General features: G+C 40.8%; 2 protein-coding genes across 2 annotated transcripts; both read right to left on the bottom strand.

The window, feature by feature from the left end:
* Positions 1–1,186: 1,186 nt before the first annotated feature.
* LOC118280520 (uncharacterized) lies at positions 1,187–4,869 on the bottom strand. The gene is made up of 4 exons (XM_035600601.2): positions 4,814–4,869; positions 4,370–4,465; positions 3,311–3,418; positions 1,187–2,563 (listed from the first exon to the last, which is right to left on the bottom strand). The coding sequence occupies exons 1-4, from the start codon at positions 4,857–4,859 to the stop codon at positions 2,430–2,432; spliced, it is 384 nt and encodes a 127-aa protein (XP_035456494.1). The 5' UTR covers positions 4,860–4,869; the 3' UTR covers positions 1,187–2,429.
* Positions 4,870–5,775: 906 nt separating this feature from the next.
* Positions 5,776–16,784, bottom strand: LOC118280506 (uncharacterized). The gene is made up of 5 exons (XM_035600585.2): positions 16,562–16,784; positions 13,312–13,401; positions 12,518–12,616; positions 7,235–7,323; positions 5,776–6,149 (listed from the first exon to the last, which is right to left on the bottom strand). The coding sequence occupies exons 1-5, from the start codon at positions 16,602–16,604 to the stop codon at positions 5,832–5,834; spliced, it is 639 nt and encodes a 212-aa protein (XP_035456478.1). The 5' UTR covers positions 16,605–16,784; the 3' UTR covers positions 5,776–5,831.
* Positions 16,785–19,564: the final 2,780 nt, after the last annotated feature.

Below are 19,564 nucleotides of genomic sequence, written 5' to 3' on the forward strand. Positions count from 1 at the left end.
ATTTACTGGTCCGGGGTACGAAATTTCTTCACTATTGTAATCTTCGAACACAACACTACCTCCCATTAAAGCCGTGGCAGATACTTTAAGAACACCTTATATACCACGGTTAATGAGATACAGTGTGGTAGACAGACAGACAGCAGTCTTAGTAATAGGGTCCCCCATTCCTAACATTTCAGTACGGAACCCTACAAATCCAAAAACAAAAACGTTCAAACCCGTTCTCACCAATTTCTCTTAAATATTAAGTAGCCCCTAAACTAGGACAGGTGTCACTTAACTTGTCTTAGTTTACAATGGTCAATGGTTACTTGGTAATGGGTTAGTTTAAGTGATTCCTAAGTAACTCTTAACTTAATTAAGAGGTGGTTCATAAAAAAAGTCGTCAATGTTGTACCCGATAATGGATAGATGGCATCACTAGTCATTTGCGCAGGAGTTACATAATATTTTATAAGTGATATAATCGGGAATTGATTAAAATACAGTGTGATAGTTTAAAACTAAAATTGTTCACATTATTATATTCAAGGAATAAAATACAAAACTTTCTGTTATTAAATTTTCAGCTTTATTATTTTTATGTAAAGTCCAAAATCGAATGTTACAAGTGACAGATTTGGGGTGCATTCTCTACTATTACTGTTACCGGCCAATTTCCATAACCTATCTATCTACAGATTTGTTTACTAGAGAAAAGTACAATAGGCATGTTTCCTACTAGTCAACTTCAATACTTTTTTCGAAACGACAAAAACGATATTTTCCATGAACTATGTATGAAATACTCTATTATGACGTCATCAGATTTTGACGTCAAATAGCAGACTTATTTCTAGAAATTTAGCTAGAAAAAAACGAAAATTAAGTAGTTCATCAAATTTATGAATGAGAGTGTGATTATTTTTGAATATTTTATTGTATTGAAAAGTTGTAATTAGTTTATTTTTGACCGAGGATAGGTACTACCCAATTTGGAATAAGCTTTATAAAAAACGTGTCAAAATAGTATGGCTATTGAGCATATCCACACAAAACCGTATAGTCCCTGGGCGCCAGGTTATAGAGAGAGGCGCCGCGAGACGCGCGTGCCCAACTGTCCATAGAGCGGCGGCAGGGACAACAATATTAAGGGCGCCTGTGAGGTGCTTGCCTAGGGCGCTCTCTAGGTTTAATCCACCTCTGAATCCTTTTATTTTTTTTAAAAAGAACGTTGCCCCACGTTTGGATTTTCTCCTGTGTCGTGGGAGCGTTTACAAACATACAAGTTCACATGCACATGACACCCAGACCCGAAACAACAATTTGTGGATCACACAAAGAGTTGCTCCGTGCGGGAATCGAACCCGCTACACATTGCACGGCAGCCGTGCAGTCAAATCCGCAGAAAGGTTATTGATATTGGCTGAAATCTCACTGTCACTATTACTAAGAGTATTTAGGTATAAATATTATAATAAAAAATAGATTAGTTTGCATAAAAATCACGGCCATACTCAGTTTTAACTTTTAAGGTAAAATATAAACATAAAACAATATTTTCATAGTAACCAGTTGATTTTTATAACTATCTACATAAATAAATAATTATAAATAAGCTTTAGACAGCAAATTAAACGGACATTAATCAATTATTATACCCGCTTCGCTATTTTCGAGTAAAATGTAATAAAGAACAAAATGGCCGCTGCTTTTGGCGGGATTCTTGTTTTTAGGTTATGTTTAGATGTACAGTAGTCAGTCGAGACGTTTTTATGACAAATAATAAAATCAATTGAAGAAAATAATGGTGTGTTTTATTTTTATAATAACTATCGTGAGACATACTAAATTAGCTAAAAAGCATGGTTTACTCACACAAATTAATGGAGAAAAGCTCTACCAGTTTCGAGGCGCGGCGACCTCGCGCATCCTGACGTCGTCGCATACTGACGTCGTCTGCGCAACCTGCTCATGATGAAGAGTCTCTATGTTACTCGAAACTAGTAGAGCTTTTCTCCATTAATGTTGTGCTTTATTTGTAAATTTTATTCCAGTCTAGCTGAACCGGCAAACTTCGTACCAACTCAAATATTTTTACTCTCTCATACCTGGTTTTGGTTAAACCTTCCCTGGCATTCCACAAATAATTTAAGACCCAAAGTAGCCAAATCTGTCTAGCCGTTTCCGAGTTTAGCGAGACTTACGAACAGCAATTCATTTTGTAATATGTAGAATGTATAGATTAATGGATAATATAATCCCAAAAATATATGTTTTACTCACATCTGTATCGTAGGCATCTGCCTAGGCTAGGAACTACCTACATTCCTACTGATTATATTTGAGTATTGTCTAGAATAAAAAAACTACTTTTCCATAAGCATTGTGGACAAAAATACAATATATTAGTTACATTCTATTAGGTATAGTAAAAAAACGAGCTACTACCTCGGCTCATCATCACACTCCTCGATGGCATTATAATCATAGTTCCTCTTGATGATGCCAGCTCTGACCAGCAGCTCGATTACCGGGCGACGTCGCGCGAAGCGTTGCCGGTATGTAGCTGAACGCACTCCTGCAATGAATATCAGGACATCAATATTATCAAATTATAAAATACAATCTCTCTTTTTAATAATCTTTGACAGTGTGGGAGAGCCATGCTTCGGCACGAATGGGCCGGCTCGACCGGAGTGATACCACGGCCTCACAGAAAACCGACGTGAAACAATGCTTGCGTTGTGTGAACTTTTAGGGGAGGTTACCGGAAGCCCAATTACCCCCTTCCCAATCCCCGATTCCCCAACAACCCTTAAATTCCTAACCCTCAAAGGCCGGCAACGCACTTGTAACGCCTCTGGTGTTTTCGGCAGCGTTGTTTATCATCAGGTGACCCGTTTGGAATTCTCCATGCAAAAAGAATTTCTCTTTTTCTCTTTCACTTCTATCTATCAACAGTCATCAGTCTTTTCATGTATGCTCGTCGGTTAATGGTACTTTTCATTTTAAAGCCACTTAGGTACCTATAAGCTGATTATAATGTAGGATGGTTTTAAATTAATTCTTATGGTTTTTAATTGACGTAACTACGTTTCTTTTTCTTCTCCTCTGATATAATAATATAATAATATCTTCTGATTTATTTCGTTGCGGGATCCAAGACAGTCATTCATGTCTCTGAGACGCGGCGACTTCAGTGTTCCGGTGTTTGCATGGTTGTATCTACTGTAGATCCTGGCTTATAGGAGTTGCAGCGGTATTGAAGGTTGTGGAAAGCTTGTCTCACTTAAAAAAAAGAGGTAACTATGTACTAGGTACTTACGAGAAGTCTGCAGAGGTTTAGTAACAAGTTGGGGGCCAAACTCGTAAAGAACTTGAAAGTCCGCATGATTGCCGAGACGGAATCCAAACCCGAAACGGTGATCATTGCCTAGAATGGAAATTATATTTTAATCACATTCTTGCTCGTTCTTCTCTATAGGGATCTACACTTTAGAACGTGCAAGTAGCTCTACTAGATGACTGACTGACAGACAAGCTCTTTAATTTTTACTAGTCGTTTTATTTAACCGACTTCCAAAAAAAGAGGATGTTCTCAATTCAGCCGGTATCGGTTCTCTCGGAACTCCGTTTCGCCACCAATCATTTCCCTGTTTTTCTACTTTTCTCATATTTTTTTCTTGAATTTTCTTTGCTATAAACCTTACGGAGCCCAAGACCTTTCCAACGAATGCAAAACCATGGAAATCGGTTCGTGCGTTCTGGAGTTATAGCGTCAGGAAGGAAAACCCGACTTATTTTTATATTATAGATTAATATATTATTATTTTTATTATAAAGCTGAAGAGTTTGTTTGATTGTTTGTTTGAACGCGCTAATCTCCGGAACTACTGGTCCGATTTGAATAATTCTTTTTGTGTTGGATAGCGCATTTATCGAGGAAGGTTATAGGCTATAAAACATCACGCTATAACCAATAGGAGCTAAGCAGAGCGGGTGAAACAGCGCGGAAGTAGATAGTCTTTATATATTTTGTTTGATATTTAGGGTGCTTTTCCACCAAAGATGTGCTATGCTACGTTGCTGTAGATGCGTTTGGCTTCCACCAATCATATTCATTGCTACACATAGCATAACACTGGTGGAAACGGACTCAGCAAGGTATGTTTTTTATATGGAAAGATACGTGCTATGGATGCGAATTATGGATGTGTACTAGGGTGTGTGTGCATCTTCCCACAGCTACTTAGCTTAGTATCAGTGGAAACAGTCAAATAGTTTCACAGCTTAGTTATTACATCTTCGTAGCATACCTACATAGCACATCTCTGGTGGAAAAGCACACATAAAAGTACATAGACCTAACTTTGACTTGTCTTACCTTTATGAAGTGGTGGTGCGAACCCGAAGATGGCAGCTAAACCAGCTGGTACATCCTCTGGTATCACCACCAGAACTATTGTAGCGGTTGGGGTACCTGGACAATACGTTATATCAAGGTATCAAGGATTTTAATGGCCGAAGGACTAAGGCAGAAGTGCACATTACGGCACGTAATACCTCTATACAATGTACAACCACTTTTCACCATTTGTGTTATAAGTCCCATGTAATAGGGGGTGAGCCTATTGCCATATACTCGGCATAATTCCAGACTCCGTGCTACTACTGAGAAATTTGCGAAAACCTGAGATAAGCCCAGTAGTACTTTACCCGACCTGAGAATCGAACCCGAGACCAATAATAGTTACTTAATCATAATTAATAATTTTAATGGTTACTTAACCTAGTCTTTAGCAATCATTTAAAAGACTCTGGTACTTACATTTGATAATCACGAAGAAAATAACAAAACACAAATGATTGTACATTTCAACACAAAATATAATTAAGTATATTAGCCAATAACTTCTCTCACACAGCGTTGAAGTATGAATGTTAGAACAATACCTTTACAAGACAAAATTATCATTTACTTAGGTAGGCAATAAAACCTTAGTTTTTTATTCAATTGTCTTAAAATTCCCACAGCAATCGGTAATTTATTTAACCAATTGGTTAAACGTAGATTTTAAAGTGTGGGAGAGCCATGCTTCGGCACTGCTGGGCCGGCTCGACCGCAGTGATACCACGGCCTCACCGAAAACCGGCGTGAAACAACGCTTGCATTGTGTGAGTAAGGTTACTGGAGGCCCAATTACTCCCCTTCCTAATCCCCGATTCCCCAACAACCCTTAAATTCATAACCCCCAAAAGGTCGGCAACGTACTTGTAACGCCTCTGATGTTTCGGGTGTCCATGGGTGGCAGCGATTGCTTACCATCAGGTGATCTGTCTATTCCTTTACCGGCTTATAAGCACCGTGGTAGCTTATATCATCCTTATTTTATTGGATTGGTTGAGAGCAGTGTCACAGCTTAATTTATTGAAACCAAATTTTGTGTTTCAATCGACAGAATTGTTAACTTTTGGTTGAGGATAATGACACCGTTAACTTTTTGAGATTTTTCTTTTAAGAATGACCATTTAGCTTTTTTCGGTTTTTCGAAAATTTCTCAGTAGTAGCACGGAGTCTGGAAATGTGCCCAGTATATGACAATAGGCTCACCCCCTATTACATGGGACTTATAACACAAATGGTGAAAAGTGGGTGTACATTGTACAGCAGCATTACGTGTCGTAATGAGCACCACTGCCTACCCCGTCGGGGATAAAAAGCGTGACGTTGCTTTTTGACCCTTTAGCTTCCATATCTCACTATGGACTACAAAATAAAACAAGAATAGGTACTCTAAAACCCAATTTATTACAAAACTAAATACAAAAATTATACAGTAAGAGCCTCAATCAAGATCTACATTGGACAAATCTTCTGTGATCTTCTTAACTTCTTCCTCGCTTCGTTTCGTTTCACCCATCTTTTTCGCGGCCTCGCTTTTGAGCTTGTAAAGCTTCTTTAGATCTTCTAAAATGTTCTGTGGCAAGTTTCCTGGCTTCGGTTGATGTATCTCATACTCCCCTTTGTCGTTCTTAACTAGCTCAACCATGGACTCTTCTAGGTTCGGTACCTCGCCAAGTTTTTGGACATTCTGAGCGTGCTTCTCAGGGTATTTCATCTTCTGCGCCCAATTCTGGAGGTATTTGCTCGCGTCTGAGTGGTACTGGAAGAAGAATAAATTACACAATTATTAGTAGTTTTTTTAGTTAGTAATTTTTTTACACACGTTGCCCTATTTTTAACACGCTTTTATTAGCTTGGGTTGTAACTATGTATGTATCTATGTAACGGAATCTTTAAGCTTAATTTTCACCAACTTCCAGCGATTCGATTTCTTTGAAACTTTGCACACGTATCAAGGGCCGATGACAATGCAATAATTTGAAAACGGTATCCCGTTATCCTGATTAGGACCGCCAGGATGCGGTTACGAACTATCCGCCGCCGCCTAAGCGAATGTAATATAGCGCAAGTTTGACACTGACTTTTCGCGTTGGTTGGATATATGTGGGAGGGTGAAACTTTTGTAGCGACTACATAACATACATAGATGCATACATACTAACAAACATACATGCATACTTACATACATACGTGCATACATACATACATACATATATATTTCCATGCAACAGTGAAGCTTTAAATGAAATGATGAGATTACGAAATAGTTCGTAAAACATTTCAATATCACATGTCCACAGAAAACTAATTGGTATATCGAACTAAAACATGAAAAATAAATAATAGTTTAAAAAAACTAAAAAAACACGCTTTTATATGCAACCGAACTAAAAATTAGAAAATAATTTTTCATTACAAATAGTTTGTCACTTTAGAATAAAAGCGTGGGGTGTTTAATATATTAAATGTTATAATTATTCTATTTGCAAATATCTATGAGGGAAAAGTTATGAAAAAATAGTAAAATGCACCCCTGTATGTATGTATCGAACTCGCTATACGTTGCAATGCAGCTACCGTGCCAACCGCGTAGCCATTATAATACATTTTGCAACGCTTGCGTTGTGTGTTGCGTGAGTGAGGTTATTGGAGGCCCAATTACCCCCTTCTCAATCTTCCTAATCCTTGATTCCCCAACAACCCATAAATTCCTAACCCTCAAAAGGCCGGTAACACACTTGTAACGCCTCTGGTGTTTCAAGTGTCCATGGGCGGCGGCGATTGCTTACCATCAGGTGGTACGTCTGCTCGTTTACCGGCTTATACGATAAAGAAATGTATTACCTTTTCTTTATTTTTGTGTAGTTTCGCCGGCGGCGGCGAGTTCACTTGTCGCTTGGTATTCGAAGAAGTTGACTGGAAACCTTGGCCGTCTGTAACAAGTAATGAAGAGTTATAATTTTAACATAACAATTAACAATTGGGTACTATCCTCGGTCAAAAATAAATTATTACAACTTTACAATACAATAAAATATTAAAGGGGTGTAAGGGGTGAATTACCACCATATTGCCCAAATGCCAACCTCACCTGCCCGTGGTGCATCCTGCCGATTAGCGAACGAGGCTCTGGCGACCGACTGATGGCGGGATAACCATCACTACTAAGGCGTAAACTAAATTACAGGCCAATGATGGGCAGCAGCATCACTGGTGCGAGAAGTTTACACCCTGCGATCGCCAACCCGCCTGCCCAGCGTGGCGATTACGGGCAACTCCTCCAATGTTTAAAAGAACAAGGCCGCGGCCCCTAGTTCCCGGCGGCCCCGCTAGGCCTGGCCACGGTGGCGGTCATGGTAGCGGCGGGGCAGGGGGTGCGAAGAATCCCCGGGTTATGGGAGGCCACCAAAACAAATTGACCCTGGCGACGTACAACGGACGCACACTACGGCTTGACTCGCATCTGGCGCAACTGGAGGTGGAGCTTGGGAAGATTAGGTGGCACGTTCTGGGGTTAAGCGAAGTCCGAAGAGAGGGGAGGACACCGTCACCCTAGAGTCCGGCCACCTAATGTACTTCCGAGAGGGAGACCAACAATCCCAAGGTGGCGTCGGGTTTCTGGTCAATAAGTCTCTCTCTGATAACGTTGTGGAAATATCTAGTGTGTCGAGCAGGGTAGCGTACCTCATTATCAAGCTCACCGAGAGGTACAGCCTTAAGGTGGTGCAAGTGTACGCACCGACCTCGGCACATTCAGATGATGAGGTGGAGGAAATGTTCGATGACATATCGAGGGCCCTCCACTTCACTACTAAGACCCACTACAATGTTGTCATGGGAGACTTTAACGCTAAAGTGGGAGTACAGAATTGCAGTGAATCGGTAGTAGGATCCCATGGTTTTGGAGCCAGAAACCATAGGGGGCGGATGCTGGTCAACTTCCTCGAACGGGAGGGGCTGTTCTTGATGAACTCGTTTTTCAAAAAGCAGCCCCAAAGGAAGTGGACCTGGCGGAGCCCCGACACTATGACAAAAAATGAGATCGACTTCATCATAGCGGACAGGCGATACATATTCAGAGATGTCTCCGTGATCAACAGTTTTAACACCGGCAGTGATCACAGACTTGTCCGAGGCACTCTGAATATCGACTTTAAAGCCGAACGTGTCCGTTTGATGAAGTCCAGGCTCCGACCTACTATGCTCCAAACCATCACCGGATCTGAAACGTTCCAGCTTAATCTGGAAAACCGATTTGCTGCCTTGGAAACCACAACGGACGTTAACCAGAACCTAGAAAATGTAGTTCGAGTCCTCAGGGACGAAGGTACGAGATTCTGTAACATGCGACGTAAGGGCAGGAAGTCTAAACTTTCCGAGGAGACCCTGGGGCTGATGAGGCAACGACGTGAAAACCCACCCGTCACTTCGTCAGGAAAACGAGCACTGAACCGGGAGATCAACAAACGCGTGCGACACGACCTCCGGTGCTCTAATACCGCTTCTATTGAAAAAGCCATCGAGCAGAATCGGGGGTCTAAGGTGTTCGTACAATCTCTCGGCAGAAGCCACCTGACGAAACTGACCACAGCAACTGGAGAAGTTGTTGCCTCTAAGCCGGCGGTTCTTTCGGAAATAGAGGACTTCTATAGCCGGTTATACGCTTCGCATGCATCTCGTCCTGATCCCGAAAATGAGGACTCTAGAGCTACATTAACGCGCCATTTCACCGAAGACCTGCCAGAAGTCAGCATTGGCGAAGTCGAGATTGCTCTTGGGCAGCTTAAAAATGGAAAAGCCCCTGGAGAGGACGGCGTTACCACAGAGTTGCTAAAGGCTGGAGGCAAACCCGTACTGAGGGAGCTCCAAAAGCTTTTTAACGCTGTCCTATTTGAAGGGAGAACTCCAGAGGCGTGGAGCAGAAGTGTGGTCGTCTTGTTCTTCAAGAAAGGGGACAAAAGCCTTCTGAAGAACTATCGACCCATTTCGCTTCTAAGCCACGTCTATAAGCTGTTCTCAAGAGTGATCACGAACCGTCTTGCGCGAAGACTCGACGAATTCCAACCACCGGAGCAGGCTGGATTTCGGAGCGGATACGGCACCATAGACCACATCCACACAGTGCGGCAGATTATACAGAAAACCGAAGAGTATAATCAGCCCCTGTGCCTAGCATTTGTGGACTATGAGAAGGCCTTTGACTCGATAGAGATCTGGTCTGTCCTGGAGTCCTTGCAGCGATGCCAGGTTGATTGGCGATACATCCAAGTGATGAGATGTCTTTACGAAGCCGCCACTATGTCCGTCCAAGTACAGAATCAGCAAACACGTCTCATACCATCGCATCGAGGAGTGAGACAAGGGGACGTCATATCCCCGAAACTGTTCACTAATGCAATGGAGGATATGTTCAAGACGCTGCACTGGAAAGGACGTGGCATCAATATCAATGGCGAACACATCTCTCACTTGCGATTCGCAGATGATATCGTCATAATGGCAGAAACGCTGCAGGACCTACAAGGGATGCTGAACGACCTGGCTGACTCCTCTGCACGCATCGGCCTACGGATGAACTTGGACAAAACCAAGGTCATGTTCAATGAACATGTTCTACCGGAACCGATTGCGATTCACGGAGCCGTCCTCGAAGTTGTTCAGAAATATGTCTACCTCGGGCAAACGTTGCAGTTAGGTAGAAACAACTTTGAGGATGAGGTGAATAGGAGAATTCAGTTGGGTTGGGCAGCTTTCGGAAAACTCCGTCGGGTCTTCTCATCGTCAATCCCACAGTGCCTAAAGACGAAAGTCTTTAACCAGTGCGTCCTACCCGTAATGACATACGGTGCCGAAACGTGGACACTTACGGCTAGACTGGTCCACAAACTCAAAGTCGCTCAGCGGGCTATGGAAAGGGCTATGCTCGGTGTCTCTCTCCGGAATCGCATTCGAAACGAAGTGATTCGGCAGAGAACCAAGGTGATCGACATAGCCCACCGGATCAGCAAGCTGAAGTGGCAGTGGGCCGGCCATATTAGCCGCAGGACCGACAACCGTTGGGGTAAGCGAGTCCTGGAGTGGAGACCGCGTCTCGGTAAACGTAGTGTAGGACGCCCCCAGGCGAGGTGGAGTGACGATCTGCGCAGGATGGCTGGCAGGAGCTGGATGCGAGTCGCTAGTGATAGAACAAAGTGGCGAACAATTGGGGAGGCCTATGTCCAGCAGTGGACTGCTATAGGCTGATGATGATGATGATGAAAATATTAAAAAATAATCACACTCTCATTCATAAATTTGATGAACTATTTAATTTTCGATTTTTTCTAGCTAAATTTCTAGAAATAAGTCTGCTATTTGACGTCAAAAACTTATGACGTCATAATGCACTATTTCATACAAAATTCATAGAAAATATCGTTTTTGACGTTTCGAAAAAAGTATTGAATTTGACTAGTAGGAAAGTAGCCTATTGTAACACCCACTTAACACCATGAATAATATTTTCTTTTTTTTTAAATTACCCCTACACTAGGATTTTCTCCTGTGTCGTGGGTACGTTTACAAACATACAAGTTCACATACACATGACACCCAGACCCGAAACAACAATCTGTGGATCACACAAAGAGTTGCTCCGTGCGGGAATTGAACCCGCTACCCGTTGTGCGGCAGCCAGTTGCCCAGCCACCGCACCAACCGTGCAGTCTGATTGAATCATTATTATTTTTGTGTTGTATAGTCCATTTGTCAATGAAGGCTATGGAGTATAAAACATCACGCTTAGATCAATAGGACACGAGCAAAGGGTGAGACCGGGAGTAGCCAGTTGTTAATTTCATAAAGCTTGGCTGCCTCGTTGGTCCAGTGTCGCAAGCGATTGACGGACAAGGGGGTCCCGGGTTCGTTTCCCGGGTCGTGCAAAGTACAACTGGGCTCGTTTTCAGTTTTTTTTCAAATTTCTCAGTAGTAACACGGAGTCAGGAATTGTGCCCAGTATATGGCAATAGGCTCACCCCCTATTACATGGGACTTATAACACATGGTGAAAAGTGGGTGTACATTGTATAGCGGCATTACGTGCCGTAATGTACACCTCTGGCTACCCCTTCAAGGATAAAAGGCGTGATGTTGCGTTTGCTGTCTTGGTAGGCAATAGCATTCACGATTCGACCATAAGTATTCAATGTCGTTAAAAGTATGAAATAATTTATACTAAAGTAAATGTTAAAAAATAACCACTTTAATGGTAGTTGACCATGTTCTTTTCCGGTTAATGTAGAGTAACAGGGATTTGGAGGTCGAAATCATAAATATTTAAAAGTAAAGGTTTATTTTTTAAATGTATTCTTAACATCAGGACTACGTATCATCACTACATAGTATAAAACAAAGTCGCTTTTTCTGTCATGTTGTATGTCCCTATGAACGCTTAAATCTTTAAAACTACGCAACGGATTTTGATGCGGTTTTTTTAATAGATAGAGTAACTCATGAGGAAGGTTTTTATGTATAATACAGGTATAATATATCACCATTGCACCCATGCGAAGCTGGGGCGGGTCGCTAGTGCAGTATATGCAATACTAGCTTCGGGCAGCGACTTCGCCCGCGTTCATTACGGCACGTAATGCAACTGTACAATGTACACCGACATTCAAATCAAATCAAATCATTTATTGCATTCATGTATACATTAAGATGATACATAATTAGGAGCATTTGTCTCAACATTATACCATTTGTGTTATAAGTCCCATGTTATAGTGATTATTGCTATTATTTATTTATTTACAAAACATATATAACCTGTGTTATACACCGGGCACATTATTAAACTCCTTACACAATTACTGAATTTCCATAAACCGGAAAAATACACTTTACCCGACCAAGAAAAACCAAGGAAACCCCTTTTTTAAGGTGAAAAAATCATCCAATGTCTTCTCCCGCCTTGGGCGAGGCAAGACGGAGTGTCAGACTCTTACTGATTTAAAACCACCCCGTTCCTACTCCTGCTTCGAGCCGGAGCCCCGGTAATCTCGCTAGGCAGTCCGCAGCTCCGGATAAGCCCAAGAACCCTTGTTGCGGCTTTGAAGTTTAAAAAAAAGATTTTAAAAAGTAACTTACTTAGAGCCTGCGTATTTGTTTGAGGTCCCAACTCGAACATGACTTGAAAATCAGCATGGTTGCCGAACGCAAAGCCGAAACCAACGCGAGAGTCCGTTCCTGAAAGAATATCAAGTAGATATTTAACATGCTTTGTTGGTCGACCTGTAACGAACTATGTAATCAAATCTAAGATTCTGAATTACACACACTTCTAAATTAACATAAGTATATATCCGCACGCCTGTCTCCCATGGGGTTAGGCTGAGGCAATGGAACGCCAATTGTTGCGATTCTTACAAACCTCTTTCGCTTCATCAACAGTAATCAGTCTTTTCATGCATGCTCGTCGGTTAAAGATATTCTTAATTTGGCTCTTCTTTAATATTCTAATTGTGGTATTATCATGAAATTTGGCAATTCTTATGATGACAAGGACATAATGATTCAAGCGTGAACGTAGTTTTTAAATTATAAGTATGGAATAGGACGGCAAACGAGGCGGATCACCTGATAGTAAGCAATCGTCGCCGCGCATGGACACCCGCAACACTAGAGGAGTTACAAGTGCATTGCCGGCCTTTTAAGAAGGAATACGCTCTTTTCTTGGAGACAGGCGGATTAAACCTAGAGAGCGCCCTAGGCAAGCACCTCACAGGCGCCCTTAATTTTGTTTGTCCCCGCCGCCGCTCTATGGACAGTTGGGCACGCGCGTCTCGCGGCGCCCCTCTATAACCTGGCGCCCAGGAACTTGCCTAGTTTGCCTTAAGGATAATAAGGCTCTGTTTGAAGGTTTAAAAAAATCTGAACCTTACCTTTTTTAATAGGTGGTATATTTGAGTAGGCCACTGAAAGTAGAGACGGTAGCTCCTCAGGGATGATGACTGAAGCCAATGACTGGGATACTGGAACATAAAACATATTGTGACTGCTTCGTTGGTCGAGTGGTTGCATGTGCGATTACCGGACAAGAGGTCTCGGGTTTGATTCCCGGGTCGGGCAAAATATTACTCGACTTTTGCTTTTTTCGGTTTTCCGAAAATTTCTCAGTCGTAGCACGGAGTCTAGAATTGTGCCCAGTATATGGTAATAATACCATATACTGGGCACAATTCTAGACTAGTATATGGTATTGCCATATACTGGTCCCATGTAATAAGGGGTGAGCCTATGCTTAGGTACTTGTGACAATGTTCACGTGAGACTTATAAAACAAATGGTGAAATGTAGGTGTTCATTGTATAGCGGCATTAAGTGCTGTGATGTGCACCTGCCTACCCGTTCGGGGATAAAAGGTGTGACGTTGCACAAATTATATTTACATACCAAAGTTACAAGTTAATCTTTTATTTGAATTAAACCAATATAATGTTTAGAAAAAGAATCGTAAAACTAAGGGACTACACATTTTGACAGAGACCTGGTACCACCGCTCTCTGATAAACCTGAACCTTTTTAATTGCGATCACCAACGCGCCTGACAAGCATGGAGATTTTAGCAAACCCCGCTTATGTAGAGGAGGCTCATAGTCCAGCAGTAGTGTAGATAATGAATCATATTAACGTAATAGTCTCCACAATCATTATGTATTATTGCGCAGGTGATTTATTTAAAACTATTAGTTAAATAGGTATAATGACCTCACAGGTCGAATGGTATTTAATGGCAACTGCAATGCAAGAGATACCTTTTATATTGTTGACGGAAAAGCCTTCATAAGGCACCTAGCTTTTTGGGGAAAAAACTAGGTAGTGTAGTATTTTTCCCACCCCGATGATCACCATCGGCACCTAAAGAAGGCACCGGGCCCTCTTAGTAGACCAACCCTGGAGCCCTAATGGTGCAGCGCCTTTTATGGCACTTCCCGATGGAGACCTATATGTCATTCTTAAACCTCTCTGTGCAATGTTGTGCACGACGACACGTGACCACTGTGCCGCCGTCTTCCTTGAGGTCATTGAGTGGGCGCCTAGATTCCCCACTCTATACGCCCATGACCCCAAAGATTTACCTGCCAATATTGTAATGACTTCTTTTTTTACATTTGATGGGTCGACGTTTGGCCGCTATCTCACCTGATGGTAAGTGATGATGCGGCCTACGATGGAGCACGTCTACCCATAAGCAACCTATTCACTCGGGCTTTGAAGACACCCAGGTTATACCCATCAGGAAACACAGACTCCGGCAAGGAGTTCCACTCCCTAGCAGTTCGCACAGGGAAGCTTGAAGCGAAGCGCTTCGTGCGAGTGGATGGGATATCTTCCATAAAGCGGTGACGCCTCGCCGATTGTCTTGTGGTTCGATGATGGAAAGGACTTCTTCCGCCTTGGGTGATGCGAGAGGGAGTATGGCTCTCCCAAACTTAAAACATTTGTACTCTATTATTAGAACTTATTACGGGATATTTACCATGTTTATTAAATGTGAATTCTAATAATAGTGTTAGTGACCATTTGTACTCTGCCTACCTCTCGGGGATTAAAACGCGTGATACATCACCATCCTTGACTCATCATCTAGACAGTTGTTAATAAGTGACAAAACACAAACTTATACATCGTTCGCGAGATTGCAACCAGTGACACACTTACACACAAGGTTAGGTTAGGTAATGTGTGTAGCTAGTGAGAATTTATCACGGACTTAACTATGTATCTTATTTAAATACCGGTAACTATATGACAATAGGCCCCCATATTACATGGGATTTATAAATTTTTGAGGGAGTGAGACTCTTACTGACTAAAAACCGCCCCGTTCTTTTTCTTGCTTTGAGCCGGAGCCCGGTTAAAACCCGCTAGGTAGTCCGCATCTCCGGATCGGGCATCAGCCCTACTGGGCCCCATCTATGGTGGTCTGGCTCTTTGGGATTTATAACATAAGGGTGATTTTTCGCGAGAGATGTGCTATGCTACGTTGCTGTGGATGCGTTTGGCTTCTACCGATCATATTCATTGGTACACATAGCTTAGCACTGGTGGAAACTGACTCAGTTATGCTATGTTTTTTTTTGTATTGAAAGATACGTGCTATGGATTTTTTTTTTTTGAGGAGGATGGTCATCCAATTACTTCTCCCGCTTTCGGCGAAGCGAGAGAGAGTGTTAGACTCTTACTGACTAAAAACCACCCGTTCCTACTCTTGCCCTTCGAGCTGGAGCTCCAGTTAACCCGCTAGGTAGTCCGCAGCTCCGGATACGTGCTATAGATGGCTTCCCTATCGATACATAACATACTTGAGCTGCGCATCTTTCTCGCACAGCTACTTTGCGGCGGCGCATCTTCCTCGCACAGCTACATAGCTTAGTATCAGTGGAAACAGTCAAATAGTTTCACAGCTTAGCTATTACATCTTCGTAGCATAACTACATAGCACATCTCTAGTGGAAAACACCCTTTTGAAGAGGGAAAATCATCCAATGACTTCTCGCACTTTGGGTGAGGCGGGAGGAAGTATCAGACTCTTACTGACTAAAAACCACCCCGTTCCTTCTCCTGCTTTGAGCCCCAGTAACCTGTTACGTAGTCCGCAGCTCCGGAGTGGAAAAACAGCCTAAATGATCAACCCGCGAATCGAACTCTAGAGATTTTACTCGGTTAACAGTCGTATCGACCAACGAGGAGTATTGTTAGTCTCTTGCCTCTTACGTGACCTACGATCAAGCATTCAAACCTTAAAATGTATTATGTATTGTGTAACTAAGTATTAGGTAACAAAATACCAATACTTAAATAGTAACTTTCTTATATCTTCGAGCCTAATTTAAAATAATATGAATCACATATAGCTTATAAACAGGGTCTTTTCATTCGGTTAGCGGTCTTTTGACAATATTATTAGAACTTAAACGGGATATTTACCATGTTTATTAGTTTTTGTAAGTTTCTGATATTTCGTTTTAAGTTCTAATGATATTACTAGTGACCTTGTGAGTTTAAAAACGTCTTTTGCACATACCCGTACCAAACGATGTCGTAATGATGCATTCCAATAGTAAAATTATCACGTAAGTATTACAAGTTTACAAAACTATTATGTATTTGCAAATAAGCAAAACTTACCTAAAGAAAGTAGGAAGACACACAGACACCGCGCCATAATCATTTTCGTTAATTTCTTTTAATTTTAACACACAACACTTGGATAGAAAACAAGAAATAAACACGCAAAAATCAAAATAAAAACATTTCAAAAACTACAACTGCCCGCCATCTTTGTAAAACTTCGTATAAAAAAAATAAAAACGTCAACCACGGAGCGGTTTTGCCGCCAAACTAAAATACGAACAAGGAACGAATTTCAACTTTCACTACCGTAAAAACGTTATAAGTACATGTCATTAGCATTCGAATTACGACTCTAATGTTACGTAATAAAGTGTAAATTTTTCTGCAATGACTAATGCGTGTTGTGGTCTTTTGTAATTGCTAGGTATCCCATGTGTTTGTCATTTCATAACTTTTGAATTAAGTACTCAAGGACTTTTGTTTTAAATACTACTTTCTCCCATTGATTTAGAGTCTATATTTGAGTGATTAATAAACTCGTATTCCGAATGTGTGAGTTCCCATTCACTTCTTAGAATCCCTTACCCTTGAGACCTATGTGGGGTGATTAATACAGTCAATAATATGCCTTACAGCTTTTATTTTAAGGTGTAATTTCAATTTGTAGGAAATTGCACTTAGAACTTTTTGTAGTGATTGATTCATTACTTTCATATTCCGTGAAAACATTGAGTAATAGTGTGTGGAGAGATTGCGGTTTTTTTATCGATATCGGTAAAAAATATCGACAAATACATAAAGTGAACTACCAAATTTAATTAAAATAATGAATTGCATGCACTTTTTTCTATACAGGAATTATTATTATTATTTCGTAAGAGAAAGTTGAACTTAAAGAAACATAAATTTAAAAATCACGTCATTACGTAATGACATTCATTTAAGTACCTCTTTGGTTTAATGGTTAACAAAACGACTGTGAAAAACATAGATACTGGGTTCTTTTCTATATGTCTATGTTCAAACTAAGTAGGTATACTTGCTTAGCGATTTAGGAGTGAAAGCGACACAAACAAAGCAAATGAAATTACTTCGTCATTACCCATTATATGTATAACTAGCTACTTTCGCGCGGTTTCACCCGCTCTGCTTGGCTCCTATTGGTCATAGCGTGATGTTTTATAGCCTTCCCCAATAAATGGACTATCCAACACAAAAAGAATTAATCAAATCGGACCAGTAGTTCCGGAGATTAGCGCGTTCAAACAAACAAACAAACAAACAAACTCTTCAGCTTTATAATATTATAGTATATATTAGTATATATTTAGGGTTAATTTATAAGGAGTGTACGGCTGTTGTAGCAGTTATGGCTAAAATTATTGGCAGTTAACTAAAGGACCAGAGAGGTATACTGTGGTAATGTTTTTTTTTCTAGCCAAAATCATAAAGTAGAAGTAAGTATGGGAGAGTCATGCCTCAGCACGAATGGGCCGGCTCGATCGGAGTTATACCACAGCCTCAAAGAAAACCAACGTGAATCAACGCTTGCGTTATGTTTATTTGTGTGAATGAGGTTACCGGAGGCACCCCTCCTAATCTTCCCGATCTTCCCTAATAACCCTTAAATTCCCAACCTCTAAGCAAAAGGCCGGCAACGCAATTGTAACGCCTCTGGTGTTTCAAGTGTCTATGGGTGGTGCGGCGGCGTCTGTTTGTTTACCGGCTTATACAATAAAAAAAAACTTATTATGATAAAATATTTGTCTGTCAAAGGCCTAAAAATCCGGTGATGTAAAAATTTGACAATGGGTCTGACCAAGAACCAACATTTGGACCAATGCCAGGAGAAAGGACTTATTTATAAAAGTAATGGGTTTTATCGATATAAGTGGTTTCCCTCACTATCCTAAAAGTTTTCCTACAGCGGAAGAAAGTCCATATTTTTGCATAGCATTTAATATGCCTACATAAAATCTATTATATAATCATATTCACATTAGCTCATGACGATACCTAAGTACGTGTGTCGCCTGGACAGTCAACCTCGCTACATCCTTGTTGACTGGACATCTACACTACATGAGCTGCTGTTTACATGTGACCGTTAGTTCATGACGATACCTAAGTACGTGTGTCGCCTGGACAGTCAACCTCTCTACATCCTTGTTGACTGGACATCTACACTACATGAGCTGCTGTTTACATGTCATTGTGAACATTTATTGTATTTATTACATCAGTTATTTCTTCAATTGCAAATCAACGCCATCTATTATTGTGATCATAAACTATGACTACGAACGTTGACTTTAATAATATTGAACATCATTGGTGAATGGTGACAGTCAATTGTCACTATGTCGTAAGTTTCTCAATAGATGTCGCTACGTGCACGAACATATTTTGAGTATTTTTTATCGAGTTTCTTGTTGTAGATCAAGTCATTTATTTTTTGCAGACTATGCTACTTATTACAATGTGATAACATTAAACTTTAACACGTTTTTGTACTACCTACTTAAGCGATATTAGCAAAAACAAAGCTGTTGACTAGGGCGCCTGCTCTTGAAACCAATCTCAATACAATAAAATCTCAATATTAATTCAATGTCAAAACTATACAACCCCAATCGTTGCTTTTAAAATAGCATTCAGAGTACGGAATATAAAGCCAAACTCAGTACCATTTAGTTCATTCAATATCCACGCAATGCGGATGCACTGGGCGCTAGTGTTGCAACTTAAGTGTACGAACACAATATCGATGTCGATCGATCGGAATTGGGTGATACTCGGTGAAAAATAAATTATTACAACTTTTCAATACAATAAAATATTAAAAAATAATCACACTCTCATTCATAAATTTGATGAACTACTTAATTTTCGATTTTTTCTAGCTAAATTTCTAGAAATAAGTCTGCTATTTGACGTCAAAAACTTATAACGTCATAATAGAGTATTTCATACAAAGTTCATAGAAAATATCGTTTTTGACGTTTCGAAAAAAGTATTGATTTGAAGGTACTCTATAGAATGCGGCCGTATCTAAGT

The sequence above is a fragment of the Spodoptera frugiperda genome, chromosome 21, assembly GCF_023101765.2.
Source record: "Spodoptera frugiperda isolate SF20-4 chromosome 21, AGI-APGP_CSIRO_Sfru_2.0, whole genome shotgun sequence".
NCBI lineage: Eukaryota > Metazoa > Arthropoda > Insecta > Lepidoptera > Noctuidae > Spodoptera > Spodoptera frugiperda.

Excerpts from the sequence above, each read along its gene's own strand:
- LOC118280520 (XM_035600601.2), bottom strand. The coding sequence starts at position 4,859 with ATGTACAATCATTTGTGTTTTGTTATTTTCTTCGTGATTATCAAAT. Across the intron at positions 3,419-4,369 it reads CGCACCACCACTTCATAAAG|GCAATGATCACCGTTTCGGG; the intron begins GTAAGACAAGTC and ends TTTCCATTCTAG. Across the intron at positions 2,564-3,310 it reads TAAACCTCTGCAGACTTCTC|GAGTGCGTTCAGCTACATAC; the intron begins GTAAGTACCTAG and ends TATTCATTGCAG.
- LOC118280506 (XM_035600585.2), bottom strand. The coding sequence starts at position 16,604 with ATGATTATGGCGCGGTGTCTGTGTGTCTTCCTACTTTCTTTAG. Across the intron at positions 13,402-16,561 it reads TGTCTTCCTACTTTCTTTAG|TATCCCAGTCATTGGCTTCA; the intron begins GTAAGTTTTGCT and ends TTTATGTTCCAG. Across the intron at positions 6,150-7,234 it reads TACACAAAAATAAAGAAAAG|TACCACTCAGACGCGAGCAA; the intron begins GTAATACATTTC and ends TTCTTCTTCCAG.